At 41.7% G+C, this 18880-nt stretch overlaps 1 protein-coding gene across 1 annotated transcript; it reads left to right on the top strand.

Annotated features, from left to right (window-relative positions):
• The first annotated feature begins 102 nt into the window (after nt 1–102).
• LOC132261951 (uncharacterized) lies at nt 103–18808 on the top strand. The gene is made up of 4 exons (XM_059761017.1): nt 103–526; nt 8903–8937; nt 16261–16471; nt 17029–18808. Exons 1-4 carry the CDS (start codon nt 448–450, stop codon nt 17679–17681), a joined length of 978 nt encoding a protein of 325 aa, XP_059617000.1. The 5' UTR covers nt 103–447; the 3' UTR covers nt 17682–18808.
• The last annotated feature ends 72 nt before the right edge of the window (nt 18809–18880 follow it).

Below are 18880 nucleotides of genomic sequence, written 5' to 3'. Positions count from 1 at the left end.
GGCTGGAAGCCAGCGGGACACGGCGCAGGTGCCTGGCGGCTTGGGGAGGCTTTCCGGCCGCCCCTCGTGTGGCCAAATGTGAGACACAAGTTGTGTGGTGAATTCAGTGGAAGACGTGAGTCTGCTACCGACAGTGGAAAAACTTTTCAGCCAATTTCCAGTGTCTCAATGCAAAAAAGTCGGTGAGGTGGCACTTTTCCTTGCGCACACGGCCAGGTGTGAGGACTTCACCAGGAAGACACAGTGACTGGCCAGAGCGCGCCAAGGGAATCGGAGGCGCGTGTGAGTGCGGATGAGAGCGGAAAAACATAGAAAGAGAGTTTTTCCCGTGATATTTGAACAGGCTGCCGGCTGTTGTTTGAATTGACTGATAAAAAGCAAACAGACAGTATCACACGACCAGTGCGGTGAAGTAAACAGAGTAATAATAATAGGAGAGAGGGAGAGATGCTGCCCAGAATGACGCCTCCGCTGTGGATTCTGCTTTTGGCGTCGCTCCACTGGTCAGAGATTGCGGGCACTCAAGGTATGCTGAGCATTAGGGGGAAAACGTGTGTGTTTCCCAATAAAGATTAGATAGAAAACAGTGATAATTTGATCAGACACAGGCAAATACACTGTTTGGAGTACTGAACGTCTTATAAACAGGGTTAATCTCTATTATTATGCTACTTTTTAAATATACATTCACCTCTATTAGCTTGTATTTTCACGTGAAGCGATACAAATCAAATATTTTCAAGTTGAAATAATTTTCCAATCCTATGTTTTACTCAGATTTGAACCTGGAATCCTCGGATTACAAGCTCATGGAGGTGCGGAAATGCATGATAAATGCGAAATTATGTTTTCGCAATTTGCACTGAGCATTAGTACAGAATTGATTCAATAATATTTTAGAGCTTTCAGTAATTTTAATGATCAAATTTCAATTAGATTTCAATTAGGAATTAAGAATTTAAGGTAAAGAGTTCAAAATTGGTCACAAATGACAGTGAACTGATTGGGAATGATATTGATTAATTATCGCAGACAAATCGGCAAATCGACACTGTTTTTACCCCTTAGCTGAGCATAATTCTGATACACTTGCACACGTTTGAGAGGGCTCTCCAAGGTGATTATCGACACGAGGAGAGCATCTTGCAGCTTATCAGCAACACGTTGGCGCGGCACTCAGGGCTGAGGGGAGGAAAACCTCGAGACGTGGCGAGAAAAAGCCGAGAAAATCTCAAATGAAATATGACATTGCCAACATTTTGCCATCCCTCGCCGATGTTTATTCACCCACAAGTCCCTCGCTGAGGCGTGCAAAAAGCCAGCGAGAGCGCTTTAAATGGACTCTGGCGAGAGGACCAAAGAGCTGAGTAAGCATCTGGCAGGGGCGAAAATACGCCACACACCCAAATGAGCCACTCGGAAATCCATCACTCCGTCTCGGGGAGCACTTTTGGCATTTTCTATTTCGGGCGGCCGTCAGTGGAAGCAGAAGGACATGTACTTTCAAGGGGAGACGCCAAAAGTGCCTGACAATTGCCAGAGTCACGATACTCGCAGGCGGACTTGCTAAACGATTCAATGTTTCATTTATTGCTCACTCTTCTCGTCTCTCAGCTTTGGGTGACTTTTTGCACATAGTTTGGGCAGCTTTCATATTTTTCCGTGATGGCTTTGCACGATGGAGAACAGCACACGTTTTCCGTACAATTTCCCCAGCGGATTTATCAGATTGGCGCGATGTTTTTTTTTTGTCGGCAAAAGGAACTGTGAAGGGCTTGTAAAACATGCTTCAGTCATCGCATGTGCAAATTGAGGGCTGTGATTAATGCATAAAAATGTTGCGGAACAAGAATATTCCGTACCCAGAAAGACTGGGCAGATTGGAATTCTCGTGCGGGGAAACTCATTTTTCCCGTGTTGGCGGAGGAATAAAAAAAGCGACAGAGTCAAATAATAAAATGCAAATTTGATTCATGTTTTTGCACTCACACTCCTCAATATTTTACCCGCATTCGTGTTTCCAATTGTCCCGAAGCTCTTCTTCTGCTCCGGCACACGGATGGGGATAATTTAATTTCAATTTGGGAAAAATGTGCATTGTGTGCGCAGAGATTGAGAGTATGAACTTTTTTCCATCGCCCAGACACAGAGAAGTGTGAGTGGAAAATGTACTGCGGGAATTGTTTCTGAAGAGTCACACAGAGGCAGCGTCAAAAAACTGCCACAGTGTTTGGGCAAAAGTTTTAAATTGGACGTTTGAGTAAATTTATTTGGGCATTGAATTCTTGGTGTGCGCGAGGGTATTTTGATAGAAAACTTGCCCAAGTTGGATGGTTGGAATGAAATTTATCGGTGTCACTGAATCTGGGGAAATTCAGTGGAAAATTCAGGGTTGGAGAGACTATGTTAGCATTTAAATCATCCATGAGTGTTTCCCAAAAAGCGGAGAGAGAAAGAGTGATTTACTCACTGAATACACACTTGGTATTCCTCTTCAGTCGCACCGAGAATTTGTATCCCTTTCCCACAATCGCCTCCCGGCCGGCAGGGATTGCAAGAGAATCCGGGACAAGTCTTGCACTTGGAAAAACAGCCCATTTTTGGGATTTCCCCCCAAATCTTGGGATTTTATGTACGACCAAAGACTCATTTCAGGAAGTTAAGAGACAATCCGGCACGCATGAATTTTATTGTGTCATGTTGTGACACCCCCTCAATGGCTGAATTTTCAAGAAACTGATCGGATGTGCTCTTTAATTTATGGGGAAAAGAGCACATTTTTCCCCGAGTGCAACATTTATTCACTGGCTGTGAAGCTTCTTCATGCTTAACGATTTAACCAGTGGGAGTTCGCTTGGAAAGTGTCCTCCAAATTGCATCATTTTTCATCATTACATAGAAATATCATGCAAAAGTTCCCACAGGAAGATATCATTCAACGTTCCCTCCCTTTTCGCTTGTCTTTGCGGAGAGAGAGAGGAAATATTTTGATTTCAGCATTAGCACGTTCTCAGCCACTGCAATCCATCTGCCCGGAAGATTATTGGTTCGGTGAAGTGGATAATAAATTCCCTCTTGCCATGCCTTGACCATTGCCAGGGACCATTTCGCACGATGTGTGTGTGTGTGTGTTGTGCCATTTGCCAGGCGGAGGGAAAAGTTTGAAACTTTCCGAAGCTTTTCGGATGAATTCCCGCATGGAGTGGGATTCACTTGAAAATTTAGCACAAATCTTTTGAGACTTTGATGTTTTCACACGTTTCCCTCTCAAGTGATGCTCTGAAGGAGTTTGTCTTGAAAAATTTCATCTCTCGAGATGCTTGAGTGTTGTTTCTCTCTCTCTCTCTCTCGCTCTCAAATGAACAAACAAGGATGTAGGCAGGAATGTGCTGCATATTTCCCATAGAATATATTTCAATTATTTTCCATCGGGGGTCATTTGAATTCGAATGGAATCCCGTACTTGAGTAAAGAGGAATTTCCAACATCGCGTGTGAATGGAAATGATCAATTCTTGGGTCGCTCCGTTGTCCCTGAGAATTGGCAGTGTTGTGTGAAATCTTCGGGAAAATTCCCGCATGAAAAAGACACCCGAAATTCGTTATCACCCTCTCTCTTATGTGGGGCGCATTACGAATCTCAGGCAGGGGCGCATTATGGCCATGGACCATCGGAAGACCCGATAGTCGGTGTGGAGGAATCATAAAGCTTTCACTGAATGCTCCAGAGCTAAAGTGAAGGCTTATCCACCCACAATTCGCTGTAATGTTAAAATGTTGTCTGACTCCCCATCTTAGAGCGGGTGAACCTCCCACTCGACGCTTCCTCTTACGGATTTCACCCGTCGGATTACCGTGAAATACCGACACGAGTCAACGTTGAATTGTGAAAAATATCCGAGAGCTTTTTTTTCTTTTGCCTTTGCTTCAGAATTTTTCCTCTTGGCAGAGCAATAATGTCACGAAGATGATGTTTTGCTGATTTCTCACTCAGATGACACTCTCTCCAAAACCCGCTAACGATGGTGAGAAATTGGTCGAAAATGTACTTTTTAATTTCAACTCCTTGCCACCTGTCCCAGAGTGTCTGGGAGATGGTGATAAAATGGAAGAAAGAATGGAGGTGAGATGTGTCTCAGTCGATTTCCCAAAACGTGATCCTTTTCATGGCAATAAAGTAATGTTTTTACAGCCCATACACTGCCTCGACCCCCAGGGATTACCCAAAAAACATCTCTTGGGGCTGGCAAATGGTCATTTTACGACATCTCTCTTTGTTCACTTATCATCCAGATTGTTGTTCAACACTCCATGGAGTTGTTTAGATAAATATCTCCAAGCGAATCCTGGCGACTCAACGACCACAACCAAGAACAACAAATGATCCACAATTGATCGCCCCTGGAAAACTCTCTCGCTCTCTCTTACTTTCTCGCCGCCCAGCAGAAGCTCGCGTGTGGAAATTTGCATAGATGTGTGTATTTTCTGGGCAATTTTGGGGTTGTTTTATAACAATACAGCATCACTAATATAATATCCCGCCTCACATGCTCATAGATTTCACACTGGGTCTCCCCTTTTAACACTATTCGAGACACGTTTCGCCTCTGCATACAGCCATTATATGGCCCAGGAAAAAGCTCAGGCGAAGAGAGACACAATTTATCCCCACAACAGTGAGCAATCCGTGGGAGATTTGCTCGCTGAATAGCATTGCTATTTATGGTTGTTTTACACCCCGATTTTTTTCCAGACAGTCACAATTGTCTCCGTCACACAGGAAGCTTTTTTCCTGGCACACTGCAACAGGAATTGTAGCAATTTTCACTCTTTTATTGGGAGCGCAGGTCAGTGGATAATGACTATGGGAAAAGCGAGTCGCATGTGAGGAGGAAAAGCACATTTCGATACATAAATTGTGCCCATGAAAGCGCCGAAAAAAATACAATCACCGCTGTGAAATTTATGGTGTTTATTGAAAAAAAGGAGTTTGAAAAATAATAAATATGCCTTTTTGGTGCTGTTAATTCACATGTTAGAGCTTTAAGGGGAGCTTTAATTTGCAAAAAAAAATTAGGAAATCCACTTAAAGTGCACAAATTCCTTGGAAAAATCCTTTTGCTGAGGATTTCTGCCGAAATTCACCTTTTGTTGAAATATCAGGCGAGCATTCCCGGAATAATTCCATGTGAAACAGTGCAAGATACATTACATATTTCGCCTCGGCGGCGTGTGTCGATGCCCGAGGCGGGTCTACACTTTTGCACCCCACTGTGCGTGGCGAAATATTAAATTGTGAATTGCTTTTAAAAGGGGTTATGCAGACAATTCCACGGTGAAATACTGCCAAGATTCTCTCCTGGCCAAAATGCCGAAAACATACATGACTGGAATACATACGCAAAACTTCCTCCTCTGGCGAGAGCGCTTTCAATGAGCTTCGCAACTAATAGACAAGGATTTTCCCTCCTATATATTCCGAAATTTGCTAATGCGGAATTAGTTGTGATTACGTCGTGAAGATGCCGAGAAATTTCCCGAGGAAGCTCGCATCCATCTCGAAACTTAATACCCAATATGCAGTAATTCAGCTCGTGGGGGTGGCAAATGGTGTGCAATATTTCATTGGAAAGCACCAAAATACTAAGTTCTTGCAATAATCATGAATTTAATGAGCACACCAATTCGGCTGAGTCCCAGAGGAAGGGTGAATATACAGCATATATTGAGGGGTTGTTTTCTGATTCAATGCGTGTAATTTGTGCCATTAATTTCACCACCTCCTCGCACGGCGGCAGAAAGTTTCCCATTCTTTGTCTCTATCAGCGCGCCAAAAGCCCACAGCCTACAATTGGGAAAACACAGTCAATTAGGGTGATCGACAGTTGCTGAAATAGGGGCGGCAACTTTCCACATTGATTGTCCGGGTATCGAATTTTCCATGCAGCTCTGTTGACCCGCAAAAGTGCACCCATTGTGCACACGAGAGTGCTTCCGATATGGGCTCTGGCTCACTAAAGCACACACACACACACCTCAATTTCAATTAATTTGCACGTGATACAAAGTAATGTTTGGTGGCAAATAGAGGCAACACAGAAAGACACTCAACTATAATGACGCGAATTTTCTTTATCAAACATTGCACTATATAATTTAATTAACAACTGCGCACTATAAGTTATTTCTTCACAATTAGACGAAGGCAAAAACTAACGAGCTCTTCAAAAAGTTGCATTCAAGTTAGGCAGAGTAACGAGTTTCGTTGGAACTTTAAAAACATAGCGCAACTTTGCTCTTATAACAAATTGGGATTTAATAAGTATTTCCATTATGAGTTGAAATTCATAAAAGCATGATTGAAGCAAGCATGATCAATTAAATCAAGTTTTTCAATACAGAGGACTTTGCAGAACCCATAATTGATTGAAGAGCATCGTTATTCTGCAATGAATATGTATACAAAATTCACATGAGTGCAGTTTCGGGAAATTCTCTTGAAAATTCTTATTAAATTCAAGAATAACTCCAGAGAAATTTCCTCGTACAGAGAGAGAGAGAGAGAGAGAAAAATTCACTCACAACTTTCCTTCTGCCATTTCTAACTGCTCTCGTTGCCACAATTAATTCTTACAAACATTTTCTGTGTAATTATTTTAATGGGCAATTTGTGGTTTTCCCGGGGATTCTTATGCGAATACATGGCTGTAAAAATGAAATGCCTCAGGACGATTATTATTTGCCTTAATCACGCAAATAGAGGGCAATAATTACGTCCCACCGTGACTTTTCCCGTCATAAATCCCTCCATTTCTCTCTATATCGCGAAAGTTTTGCATAACAAAGCTCTTTTTTCAACATCGTGTCATTACAATACCGAAAGGGGACGAAAATAGCTTCCTCTCGGTCGGTGGTTTATTGACAATATTATGCAAATACCCTTGCAGATGGAATAACGCAAATACGCGAGAGCTTTGTAATCAGCAATCAAATGATTGCACAAACTCCCATGGAAATTCCCACCAAGGGACAATTGTGAGGGCAAATATTCGCACAGAGTATGGTTTAATGCCATTTATGAATGTGCTCAGTAGAGCAAAACTTTCAACTTTGACCCACGGGTGAATTTTAATTGATGACAATCCGCCAGAGAGTGAAAATTATTGAGTCTAATTTCCTGATGGCGCTTGCGGAACACCGAAAAGGAGGCAAAATATGGGGTGGAATTTGAGGAAAAATATATCTCGCCCAGAGGCAACTTCTTGCCACCTTCCATCCATGGGCAATTAATTAAATTTGTCCATTGAAATCTCCTCTGTATAATTCACAGTGTTTGACTTTGTAATTGAATTTAATTTGTTTGATTAATGTTGGACTCCGGGGTGAGTCTGTTGACGGCACAATCACGCCAAATCCCTAATTCGTGATAAATAGAACGCTTTATCCTCCTGAATTGGGCCATTTCATCCACCCTCGGTCCCAACCCCCGCGCTGCGTGCCAAAGTGCCCGAGCATGTCTGTTTTTCGAGCTTAATGAACTTTTTCCCGATTTTTTCCTTCTTCCGTGGCGCACAGAAAAGATCCCGCGTGGAAGCTGTTTATCGACGAAGGTGGATAACTTATGAAAATACCTACCATCGACTTTTATGGGCGACATTTTTCCACAGCCAAATTCATATGAAAACTTTACACCTGAGAAAAACAAGTCTTTCACTGAATATTCTCCTAAGCAGTCTGCAAAGTTTCTCGTATTTTATGTGCCTTTCTAAATTCAATATATTACTTTATTTCCCACGCGTGCTCACGAGCGACTTTTCCTCATTGCACTTTGTGGAAAAGTGGTTGGTCATTTAATGTAATTGTCGCTGTGCAAAATGAGTCAAAGCACTTTAATTATCCTCCCCTTGATGTTTACTTACCCTCAATTTCATCGATGATTAGCAAATTCTCAAACATTCAGGCTGGACTGAATTGTTTAGAGTGGTGCAATGAGGAATCCATTAGCGTGTCCATTACACTTAAAAGCTCCTCTCCACCCACATTTCTCCGCCCAAAAGCCACAAATTGAAGCCACTGTTATTTCACCGAAATGCGACACTGATGGCAAAATGGGAGATTTTGACAAGAAAACTTTCCCACACAGAAATTGCGATAGAATTCCCATAGTTTTAACTTCTTCTGCCACCTCCCAAAACGTCCAAACAAAGAGCTGTAACTTGTTGGTTTTACTGTGAAGCCCCGCCAGTAAATGTGCCAATGAATGTTGTCAGAGCAAAAGATTTCCAATGGTATTTCAATCAACTTATCAACAACAGTAGAGAACGACACAAGCAAATGTTTGCAGGCATGAAATCAATGTGGTTAGTTAACAATTTACCACACAATTCCAACATAAATTAATTTGCATATATACAAAATAGTATTTAATGGAGGAAAATATTTGGTAACAATGTATTATCATGATTAGTGCGGCTGCAAAATTCATATCAAATTTATGGTTGGGCTTTATGTTTCTTTTTGACCAAATTTAGTCGTATAAATTTAGCCCACCCCCAAATTTTTCTTTCTTCAAGCTGACAATGAATTGTTTGGAGGCTCGAAGACACTGCCAGAAAAGAGATCGCGTGCTCGGCAGCATTATCTCGAAGGCATGTAGTTTCAAATCTATTATCTTCCACTTCATTGAAGCGGCCTCAGGTGGATTTTCACCATTAGGTATTCACTCATATGCAAATTGGATGAGAAGTTGTCCTCTTCTTCCTTGGCTTCCGACGCCACATAATTATTTCTAGTGGCCCATTTTCGGGCCTCATTTTCCTGCATGCGACCCGAGAGGAATTATTTATGGCGCGAGTTGATGGACAGAGCCATGATCGACTGACTTTTCCTTCTTATATTTTCAGGAGTCGCTGCGCCATCACGCGATCGCGCGGATAATGTGAGTATTGAGTGTTCATTATCACCATTTATTATCATTCAATGAGTTTCTGGCGTGCCCCAAAATTCATCTATTCGCCACTGGCCTTGATTATTCATTTCATTTCAGGATTAGCGCGATATCAATTTATGACCAGATTAAATTACACAAGTCATAAATCTTTAATGAATATTCACGCCAAAATTAGTTATGATCGGGATAATCACAATAATTTGACTGTCAATGAAGTGGTTCGGCTAATTAAACTTAGAAATTTATGGAAATTTGCGGAATATATTTCAAAATATCACAGCTAAATATCAAAAATTATATTTTCCTTCGTGACAACACTGCACTTCGCATCACAGCTTCCCGTTGAGCTTTTAATTCCGGATCCAGCGTGTCATCAAGAAGTTCGCGGGGTGTCTGTCGTAAAAGTTATGGTTGGAAGAACTCCACATCTTTCATTCTCCCCCTAATAAACCGCCAGAGAATTGGCATGAAAATTCCATGTTCCGCCCGTTGAGAGAAGCAATTGAGGACAAATGGGATTCTTTTGCCAGCTGAAATGACACGCTTTTGTGTCAATATTGATTAACACACAATTTCACGGGATATTAGAGAACACAAGGATATCATCTGGAGAGTGATTCTTACCCTCGATGGGACTGGATATTATCCGGCAAGGAATAGAGTGAGGATTTCTTATTTCTGTGCGGTGAAATGAGGTGAATAATTGCGAGCAATTGGCTCCCGACAGACATCCTTATTATTGCGACACGAGGATTCAACTGCATGAGTATTAAATTGACTGGCATCTGCTCTATCATATTAATAATTGATGCGATTTAATTTAGAATTCTCAGCTGCGTGGTTTTGTGTTGCTTCGGCGACCAACTGTGGTGAAGATCAATGAGATAGAATAAATAATGCGAGAGGGATGAAAATTTTGGGAGCTAAAGAAAATTTTCGCAACTTTTCGCCCTTTTTAGATGGAAGGGGGGAGGCGAGAACTTTCCACAAATCCTCCGAAGTGGGAAAAAGGAAAAAGACGGAGCGAGGAAGTGAGAAAATTTACATGAGAGATATCTGAAGGATTTCCACTCACACGCCATAGTATTTAATATTCCCTCCCTATTGAGGGTCCAATCTCGAGGAATTCTCCATGAGAGAATTTCAAGACTTTTTTTTTCCTGTGGCCCAAGGGCGGCGCGAGGGAGGAATGGAGATCTTGAGGGAAATCTGCACGACAGGAGGCCACAAAGAAATTTAATAAAAGCTCCCCATCCCGCGCTATTGGCCAATGGAGTGGAATGATGAAATCAAATAAAGACCAGATGAATCCCTGTGACAGATTGACTGTTTGTAACTTAATCTGGTCGCTTCCCTCTCAATAAACTGTCGGAGGGCAGAAAAAAGGACTCGGAGAGAGTTGAAAGGAAATGAGTAGGTACTTTTAGTCCAGAACATGTGCCATCTTTCTCGTAATTGGTGTGATTTCCTATTCATGGCAACTCCTTTTGCTCCACCAATCGATTTCCTTTGTTAACCAGAAACAATATCCTATTTCAATATTTTCCTCACTCCCTCCCTGGCATTCCGATTCCTCTTTTTTGCCCTGCTTCCACTCAAGCTTTCGTCACAGAGCACACTAGAGCGGAAAGCTCCTCGTGGGGAATTCACTCAAAGGGCCAGTTCAGTCATATCGCATGAGAAAGAATCCCATTCTATTGCGTCTGCGAAACACAGAGCGAAGATGCCATTATTTATATGATTTTCATCCTCAAGAATTTTGCATAAACTTCACAGAAACATTTTCTACATTTCCTCGTGTTTTTTTTCTAGTGTCTCCCATTAAAAGAATCAACAGAGTTAAAGCAGTGCAAAAGCAAAGGCATCTCAAGCGACTTCATTGCAAATATATGTATAGATTACTTGAACCTGACTTTCTGAAATTACCAAATGTCTTTCCCAAAGGTGAAATAGGGCATTATGGCACGCCTCTTAGTAACTCGCATCGTCTTACAAAGGGCGAAGGCAAGTGCTCTATCCTCCTATAATAACTAATGAGGCAGGGCGCAAATGAAGCGATGACGATATGAACTATGTGCCTCTCCTCTATTCTCGGCGCACGGCATTTTCATACAATGGAAGGCGGCAGAAAGAGAGAGCAGAGGCGAAAGTTTGCCGTCGATTTTACGGCTGGTTTATTGAGCAGTGAACAATAAATGAAATTTGCGTGCGAGGAATCATGGTGTGTTCTAAGGTGTGCGAATGAAGCTCTTCACTTTTTCCACCGTGAGCAGAAAATTCAATTGACATATTCGTGAGACACTTTCATATATCCAGCACGCGGGGCTGACACTTGAGGGCGGGCGCCGCACTCGATGGGGTGGGAATTGATTCATTATATCCGTGGAGGGTGCGAAAGAAAGACAATCTCCCGGTGGAAAAGTTGTCTAACAACGTGCACGAAAGATAATGACGATGATGAGAATGAGTTGGATGGAGTGAAACAATTTTCATGCTTTGTCGTCACACGAAGGGGGGGCTTTTTTTACACGCGTTCACCTCACTCCCCTTCAGCCTTCACACGACTTCCAGAAAAATCGATAGAAGCTTATGCAAAACTCTCAAACGGGGACTCAGTGTGGCCTAATTGTCAGTGTGATTGACGCCAGAGTACGCAATTTGAGCCGTCAGGAAACAAACACTATTCACCAGAGAGATGTTCGTCGCACCGGAGCCTGATTGAAAATTAATAAAGTCCACCGATTGAGGGCCGTTTCTCTGTTTGGCCAGCACTGCATCGATCAACAGAGAGGCACACAGCTTATGCAAAATAAGTGACGCTTCCTCTTCCCGGTCTTTGACTTATTAAACCATGGTGCCGAACTCTCGACACACAGACGTTATCAGGCAATGGGACAATAAAGTCCTGAGTGAATAATGGAGGTGTTTTGAGACACTCAAGGCATCTCTCCTAAATGTCCGTCTCAAATTGAATCATGAGCGCAATATTGACCGACTTTTACCACCCGAAAATGCACTCTAAGCGCTTTTTCAGATATTTTTTACCGCCATCAACATCACTTCATATTCATAAATTCCGTCACACTGGAGTGAAAAAGGAGCTACCCAACGAGAGAGCATCAAAATTTATTCACATAAATTTCCGCCGGAGATATAAACAGAGTGGCCGGAAAAGGGGTTGCGGAAAAAGCCTTTTTTCTTTTTTTTCCACCAGCATGGTGAGATGTAATTAAATAGATAACATATTTAATACTCTTATCAAATTAATCGTATTTGAATTCCACCAACATTCCCAGCAGAACTTGGGCAGCTTAGAGCGTATGAGAGCGTGAAAATCCAAATTTATTCTGCTCACAAGTGAGACTTTTTATTGAATTGCTCCTGCTTAAGTTAATGAACGCAAACTGGGATTTAATCTACTCGCAGAACAATGTTCGAGAACCAGAAGAATAGCGCGCTAAAGTGCAATTTTACAGTATATCACCTATTGTTCGGCACACTGTAGCCATCGGCATTATTGAGAATGTGCGGTTTTGCAACAATGGGAAGCGATTAGCAAAGGAGTGTACTTTGTGTAATTGAAATTCTGCCCCTAACTTTTCTTATTTGCAATTAGTTTGTTACACAATTTTGAAGCTTATATAGAGAAAGTTTTGGTACATTTTCATGCAACGAAATGTTATGCTCATTTCAGATGTACATCATATTCGAGAGTATTTACCTTGTTTCTGAGTAATCCTTGTGTTCAATAGATTCAATTTTAATGAAATTCGAGCATAGAATGACAAAGAGAGTCCTCTTATTCTAGATGTGATTAGGAGTCCATGGGATTGCAAAATAACTTAGTCCAAACTTTGTCCTATATCATTAACCGCAAATTTAAATCAAATGCTCTTTTATATGAATAAATTATTTCAAATTGCCTTCTCAAGCTATGTATCTTACAGAGTGACTGCCTTTAAAAAAATTGCTGCTGTGTATAAAATTACAACCAAAGTATAAAATCCACCCTCCTGGGAAAAGCGACTTTAGAAAAAAAAAATCAGGGCACAAAAATGGCAAAAACGTGGAAATGGGTTAGGAATTAAATTATGCAAATTGTGTGAAATTTTTAATTTCTCCCGTAAATTCGGATGTAACGAATATTATGAAGAGAAGCCGCAACAATAGCCGAAATTGGCCATTTTGCGTGAGGCTCATTAAATAATTTCCATTCCAGTTACTGGCCAGAGGACTCTCAAATAAACAAAAATAGCTCTATATTTAAATTAGGTCGCTCTGTGGAGGATGAGTGACTAACAAATTTCATCATAATGCACAGACCCGGATGAAATATGAACCTCTGCCGTCCACGACATTCCCTCGGGTTGGCTGGTTCTGCGGCTGCCGCTGGGGAGGAAAAAGGTGCCGGACAGGAAGGATTCAGCATTTGCAAATTGTCTGAGGTTGTGACGATGGCAGACTTAACTCGGTCTCGGCTAAATTATCCCCCTTTGCATGGACACATTCACTGTCACCCAGAGCTTAAATTTACAATTCCACTCCATGCAATATTTCTTTCCGCCGCTTTAGCCAATTTTCAAAGCTCAGGAAGAGAGCTTTGCTGTGCCGTGAAAATTACACCGTTTTTACCGGTGGAGAAATTGTTTTTTTTACCGACCGGTGCAAATGACAGTACTCTAAAGTCTGTGCAGGAAATTTTAATGCAAATTAGGGATGACGGCACTAGAATTTTATACAGTCAAACTACAAGCTTTTGAATGTATGCAGAGTCACTTAAAAGCTCTTTCAGTGATATATGTGGAGAAGCATATTTTTTTGTATGTATGTAAAAATCTTTAAGATGAATTATACCCTTATTTATGAGGGCACTTTAGTTTCCCTGAAATGTTCGCCACGAAATTGAGAAAATCGCTCACACCCCGCAAAGCCCATCAATGGCGCCGCACTCTTCAGCACAAAGCGATCCTAAGAAGGCCCCATTTCAGCCCAATTTCGGCAGTGAATTTTGTGTTTTGGACAGCAATTTAGCATGATAATAAAAAGTAGTTTCACGGTGTTTTGTCATGTGAGAAATAAATTTAAAATTTATAAGCTCTCCCGCTGTTTGGGATCGCTCGGCATTGCTGAGGCCAGTCACATATCCGAGCCAGAGACTTTTATCGCATTTCTATTATATCTAAGAACGAGGAGCGGATAAGAGAATTAGGGCTCTGGCGAGGGTGGAGATGCGCGCAACTTCTACAATGGGATCCAATTTATTGAAAGAGCCAACATGGGCGCACGTGAATGGGCGAGAAATGAAGGCATGATGAAATTGTGCGCCTTGTCCACTCCTCTCAGTGTCCATTGAGATGAAAATGCGATACAGGCAAATGCACTCATGATGCAGCCAATTCTCGTGAATGATTGAGTACATCCTGAGTGTGTGTCCCAATTGAGTTGGCTCGTAATGTGCCATTTCCGGGTGAATTAAATGAGCGACAAATGAAGCCTGCAAGTTACACAGTATGCTTGACTCCTGTTCATGATCATTCAATTGCAGGCACAATTTTCACCTCACTAATGAACTCATCAGCAAAAACACAGTCGAAAAGCATCAAAATCCATCAGTCAGATTGACTGGGATGAGCTTTTTCGGCTTTTGGCATGTGATGTTTCTCTCCATATGCGTAATATACACGTCACAATTAATCAATCATCCTCTGGAATCCCTTCGTATTGATACAGCGATAAAGGAGGTGAAGATTGTTTAACTTTCGACACTCCCTGTCACAAGTTTGAAGGTGACTTTCTCCACAACACAGCCTGCGAAGAGCGAAATCTCCCTGGGAAACAATAAATACACCTTCAGGATGATGTATGTTTGGGTCCCGGAAGTTTTTACCTTGCTTGTCGAGATATTGTTATTCCCTCAATTGCCCAGGTTTCGGCATTATGTAGGACGAAGAAGAGATGAAGAAAAAAAGGGGATTTCACGGGCCTTATCTTTCTATTTTTCAATTTCTCCTCATCTCCTCAGCCGTCAAAGTTGCGAGAGATTTTCACTGCCGCGCTGTCACAGTGCCGAACAAGTCCTTTATCTATCTTCCTTGCAACTCGACTTGCGTAAATGTTGTTCCATGTTCCGAATTGGTGGGAAAATGTTCCTTCTGCTTGTCTGTGAAAATACAAAACTGCGGACCCATTTGGGTGAAAAAACGGCCAAAAGAGAGAAGAGCAATGTCGAAAATGTACTGTGAAAACTCATTAAAAATTGGGACACTCTTAATTTGCGCATCGCTCAGAGAGCAGCAGTTGTAGAAATGGGTGGCAAAAACAATTTCCCTAATGTGAAATAACCCTCGTCGACATATTTAATGTGAGATAAATTCGCATATTATATTGCAGTGTGTTCGCCGTGAAGTACCATTAAGTCACAATTATTCGAAATAAATGGATCGTGCTGAACATCGTCGCGGCCTGATGGGGTTTCGGCAGCATCGTCTAGAAATTTGTTAGTGCGTTGTTATTGTAATTGAAATAAATTAAATTGATGGAGCGCCCCTTTTGGCATGCACACGGATCCGGGGGTGGCTGAAAGGTCTCTCGACTTCCATGCGTCACATTAATCTTCGTCAGTGGAATTTCCTTGAGAATTGATGAAATAAATCTCTCTCCACTGGCGCTGTGTTTGGCTGCCTGAGGGAAATGATTATTGTTTAATTGAATATTTTTGATGACATTGAGAAATTTACTGGCAACAGCAAAAAGCTCCCTTTCTACCCTGAGGAAGTCAAACATTGGGGAATTTCGTGTGGAATTACTGAAAGGTATAAATTCGTACCAATTAATTCGCACTTTTGAGTGTGTATTGAATTAAATTGATTTGATTTATAGCTGTGCAATTCTATGTGATTCCATTCAAAGTTAAATGCCTTCAATTGACTTTGAGATTCACGATCTTCTGCCAAAGTGATTCCATTTAAACTTTAACTGCTAGTTCTACCGAGATAATTAAATGAGATGTTTGTGCTTGAGCGTAATCCGATTGCTAAACTATCTCATCGTCATGTGAACGAACGCATTGCTCAAAATGTTCACCTCTTCAAACAGAACAAAATCTAACACTATGTGAAGTGAAGAAAACGTCACGTCTCTCTATTTTAATATTTCACTCCTTTCCAAAGTTCATCCACCCATGAGAAAGAAGCTTCACGAGAGAGCTAGAGAGACGATATAAAGTTCAACAGGAAAAATACATATTTAGAGGGAAAATTTCTTGCTTCCAGCGTCTCTAATTCCTTTTCCACTCTTGTTTTTCCATTGTAGGTGGATGAGACATCAGATATCGAGGAGAATTTCATCGCCCTCGTGCCAGACCGAACTGATGAAATGCGGAGTAATGAAATTTCCATCAATCCCATTGCAACACTGGTGCTCTCAGAGTATCCTGGCCGCAGAGAGCGTGATTATAGGAATGTATCGATGAAATCCACCCCCAGCCACTCATCCAAATCACTCACGAGTCAAGAAGTGGAAGGTAAATTGCTGCTTTCATCCTTTTCTTTGCTCACTCCCCCACATAACACAACTTATAATTGCACAGTCACGCTATTGCGCGATTGTGCGCTTCTATTGGGGTGTGATGATGAGGCGATGGCCTGCAATAAGGTTCAAAGACATCACTTCAATTGCGTGGGTATTTCTCCGCCACCGAGTCATGAGGTGGGATTATTTTGAGAGCTCTGGTGAAAGAGAAACAGTAAAAGCGACGGGAAACACTGTGTATTGCAATTCTGAGAACTCACTTGAGCTTTCTTCTCTTTTTGCCCTCTGATATAATTGTTGTAAAAGGTACATTTTCCAGGAAGAAATCAATTTGATTTGAGAGGCATAATTGCACAACTATTAAGTCCATGAGCTTTGAGTGGCTTTGACATCTAAATTCAGAAAGCATGCTCACTAAACACACGAAATCGAGACAATTCCACTGGGAAAACCCCATAAATTGACCTCTTCTTGAAATTTGACTGAAGTTGTGGATGAATTGGGGGTGAAGCCCAAGAGAGCATCCCTAAAGTTCTCTTTCCCTGACAGACAAATGGCCAGCCGGCGGCAAGGGTCGAGGCTGGCACAGCCTGGCGAAGCAGAAATATCATTCGAGAACCGCTAAGCGCCACAACCGCAAACATCACCACCATAATCGGGCGGCAAAGAAGAGATCCCGACCGCACAATTACTACTTTGAGAGCGAGGAAAGTCGCTCGCCATACAATAGTCGCGACAAGTGGCCCAATTTGTTGCGCCTGCAGAGTCAATTGCAGCAGGAGAAGGAAGAAGATATTCCGCCGTACATGAAGAAGATCAACCGGCGCACCAAACAGCTGAGAGTGCTGATGGAGGGCGATCCAACTGTGGCGCCGCGACGACTCAGGCAGCCTCCTTTCCGGTTTCCAGAGCCTCAATGGATGGAGGAGAATCTCTTCGAGGAACAGCGCGCGAATGTGAAGAAGTCGCCCTCGAGGAGCGCGATCAAGGGTGGCTCGAGGAACTCTCTGCCGGGAGAAGAGTCGGAAGAGGCCGTAGAAATGCCAGCAATGCTGAAGAGCGCAACCAGAGCGGGAAACTTCATCTACCATCGCGTGCCATCAGCAAAGCCGAGCACGGGACCCACTTTTGGGCGGGTGGTGAGGAAGCAAGGCCTTCCCTTTGTTGCCATCACCGATCGTCGCGCTAAGATTCATCCCTAAGCATCTCTCTCCCTCACGTAGCAACATCTAGCGTAGACTCCAATGCCTTATACTTGAGAGTACGTAGAGTAAAATGATATACACGTAGGAATATATGGTCATTAACCTCACGTCAGACGGCCTCTTAGAGTAGATTTGCAGAGAAACGTAACATATCTCCCATGAATTTCTTCTCAGACTAAACAAGGTACAGGATTAGGAGTTGAATAGGTCCTTAAGAGACGCTGCATATGTAAGAACATAATGTATGTTTATCAGGGATGTGCCCTCTCCTTGTGGTGCTACTCTCTCAAAATGCCTACAATGCCTATAATTTCACTTGTTGGAGCTTCCAATCATGAGGATTTCTTACACAATATATTTACCCTTCGAACGCTGTAAAGTCGTCACAATGGCAAATATAATAAGAATACAATAAATATCGAACATGAAAGGTTGCATTGTTAAAATTGCTTTCCTCTGGCACATCCCATGTTCGAAGAGCGAATATTGAATTTCACGCTCCAGAAATAGTCTGAAATGAGTAATCATGAAAATTTTAAATAATCCACAGAATTCATTGAATATTTAGCAATTAGTCCTTTCATTCGACTCGCTAATTTAGCTGGATTTGTGGTGAAAGCAAATGTAAGTTCAAAAGCTACAAAAAGCTTCGAACAAATTCCCAAATTAGCTCAATATTTCATAATTTCTGCATTATTGCTCAATGAAGACTCGCGAAAAGCAGCCAAATTCGGCACATTAATTCTCACCTAATGAGATATTTAATTGATTTAGGCAATTTGTCAAGAAATGCGTATTTTGCGGTTGCCATAAATTCAAACACATTAAAAGTGTACGTAAATCAAATTGAAAATTGCGGCGGAGAAATTCAATGTTCGCCACATTTCAAATATAAAAGTATAGCGCTCTCCATTGACGGTATAATTGACTTCCAGAGGGAAACTTTTAGTTTGTTGAAATGTAGAAAAATTGTGACAAACACAAAAAGGATAAAAAAAAATGTCAGTAGCGATAGTGAAAAATTCCCCTATTTCGTTTCTATTTATAAAAGAATAATAAAGAGCAATGAAGTAGATGTATAAAAATAATTCTATACAAGTTCTGGTTATAGTTTGGCAAATAAACGGAAAAAAGTGTTTTATAAAGTTCTCTATCATGTCTTTTTGCAACATTTTTGATGCTGTCATGTGGAAAAA

Source organism: Phlebotomus argentipes, unplaced genomic scaffold (genome assembly GCF_947086385.1).
Source record: "Phlebotomus argentipes unplaced genomic scaffold, Phlebotomus argentipes genome assembly contig_15, whole genome shotgun sequence".
NCBI classification, from domain to species: Eukaryota; Metazoa; Arthropoda; class Insecta; order Diptera; family Psychodidae; genus Phlebotomus; species Phlebotomus argentipes.
This window is presented reverse-complemented; position numbering and strand designations above follow the sequence as displayed.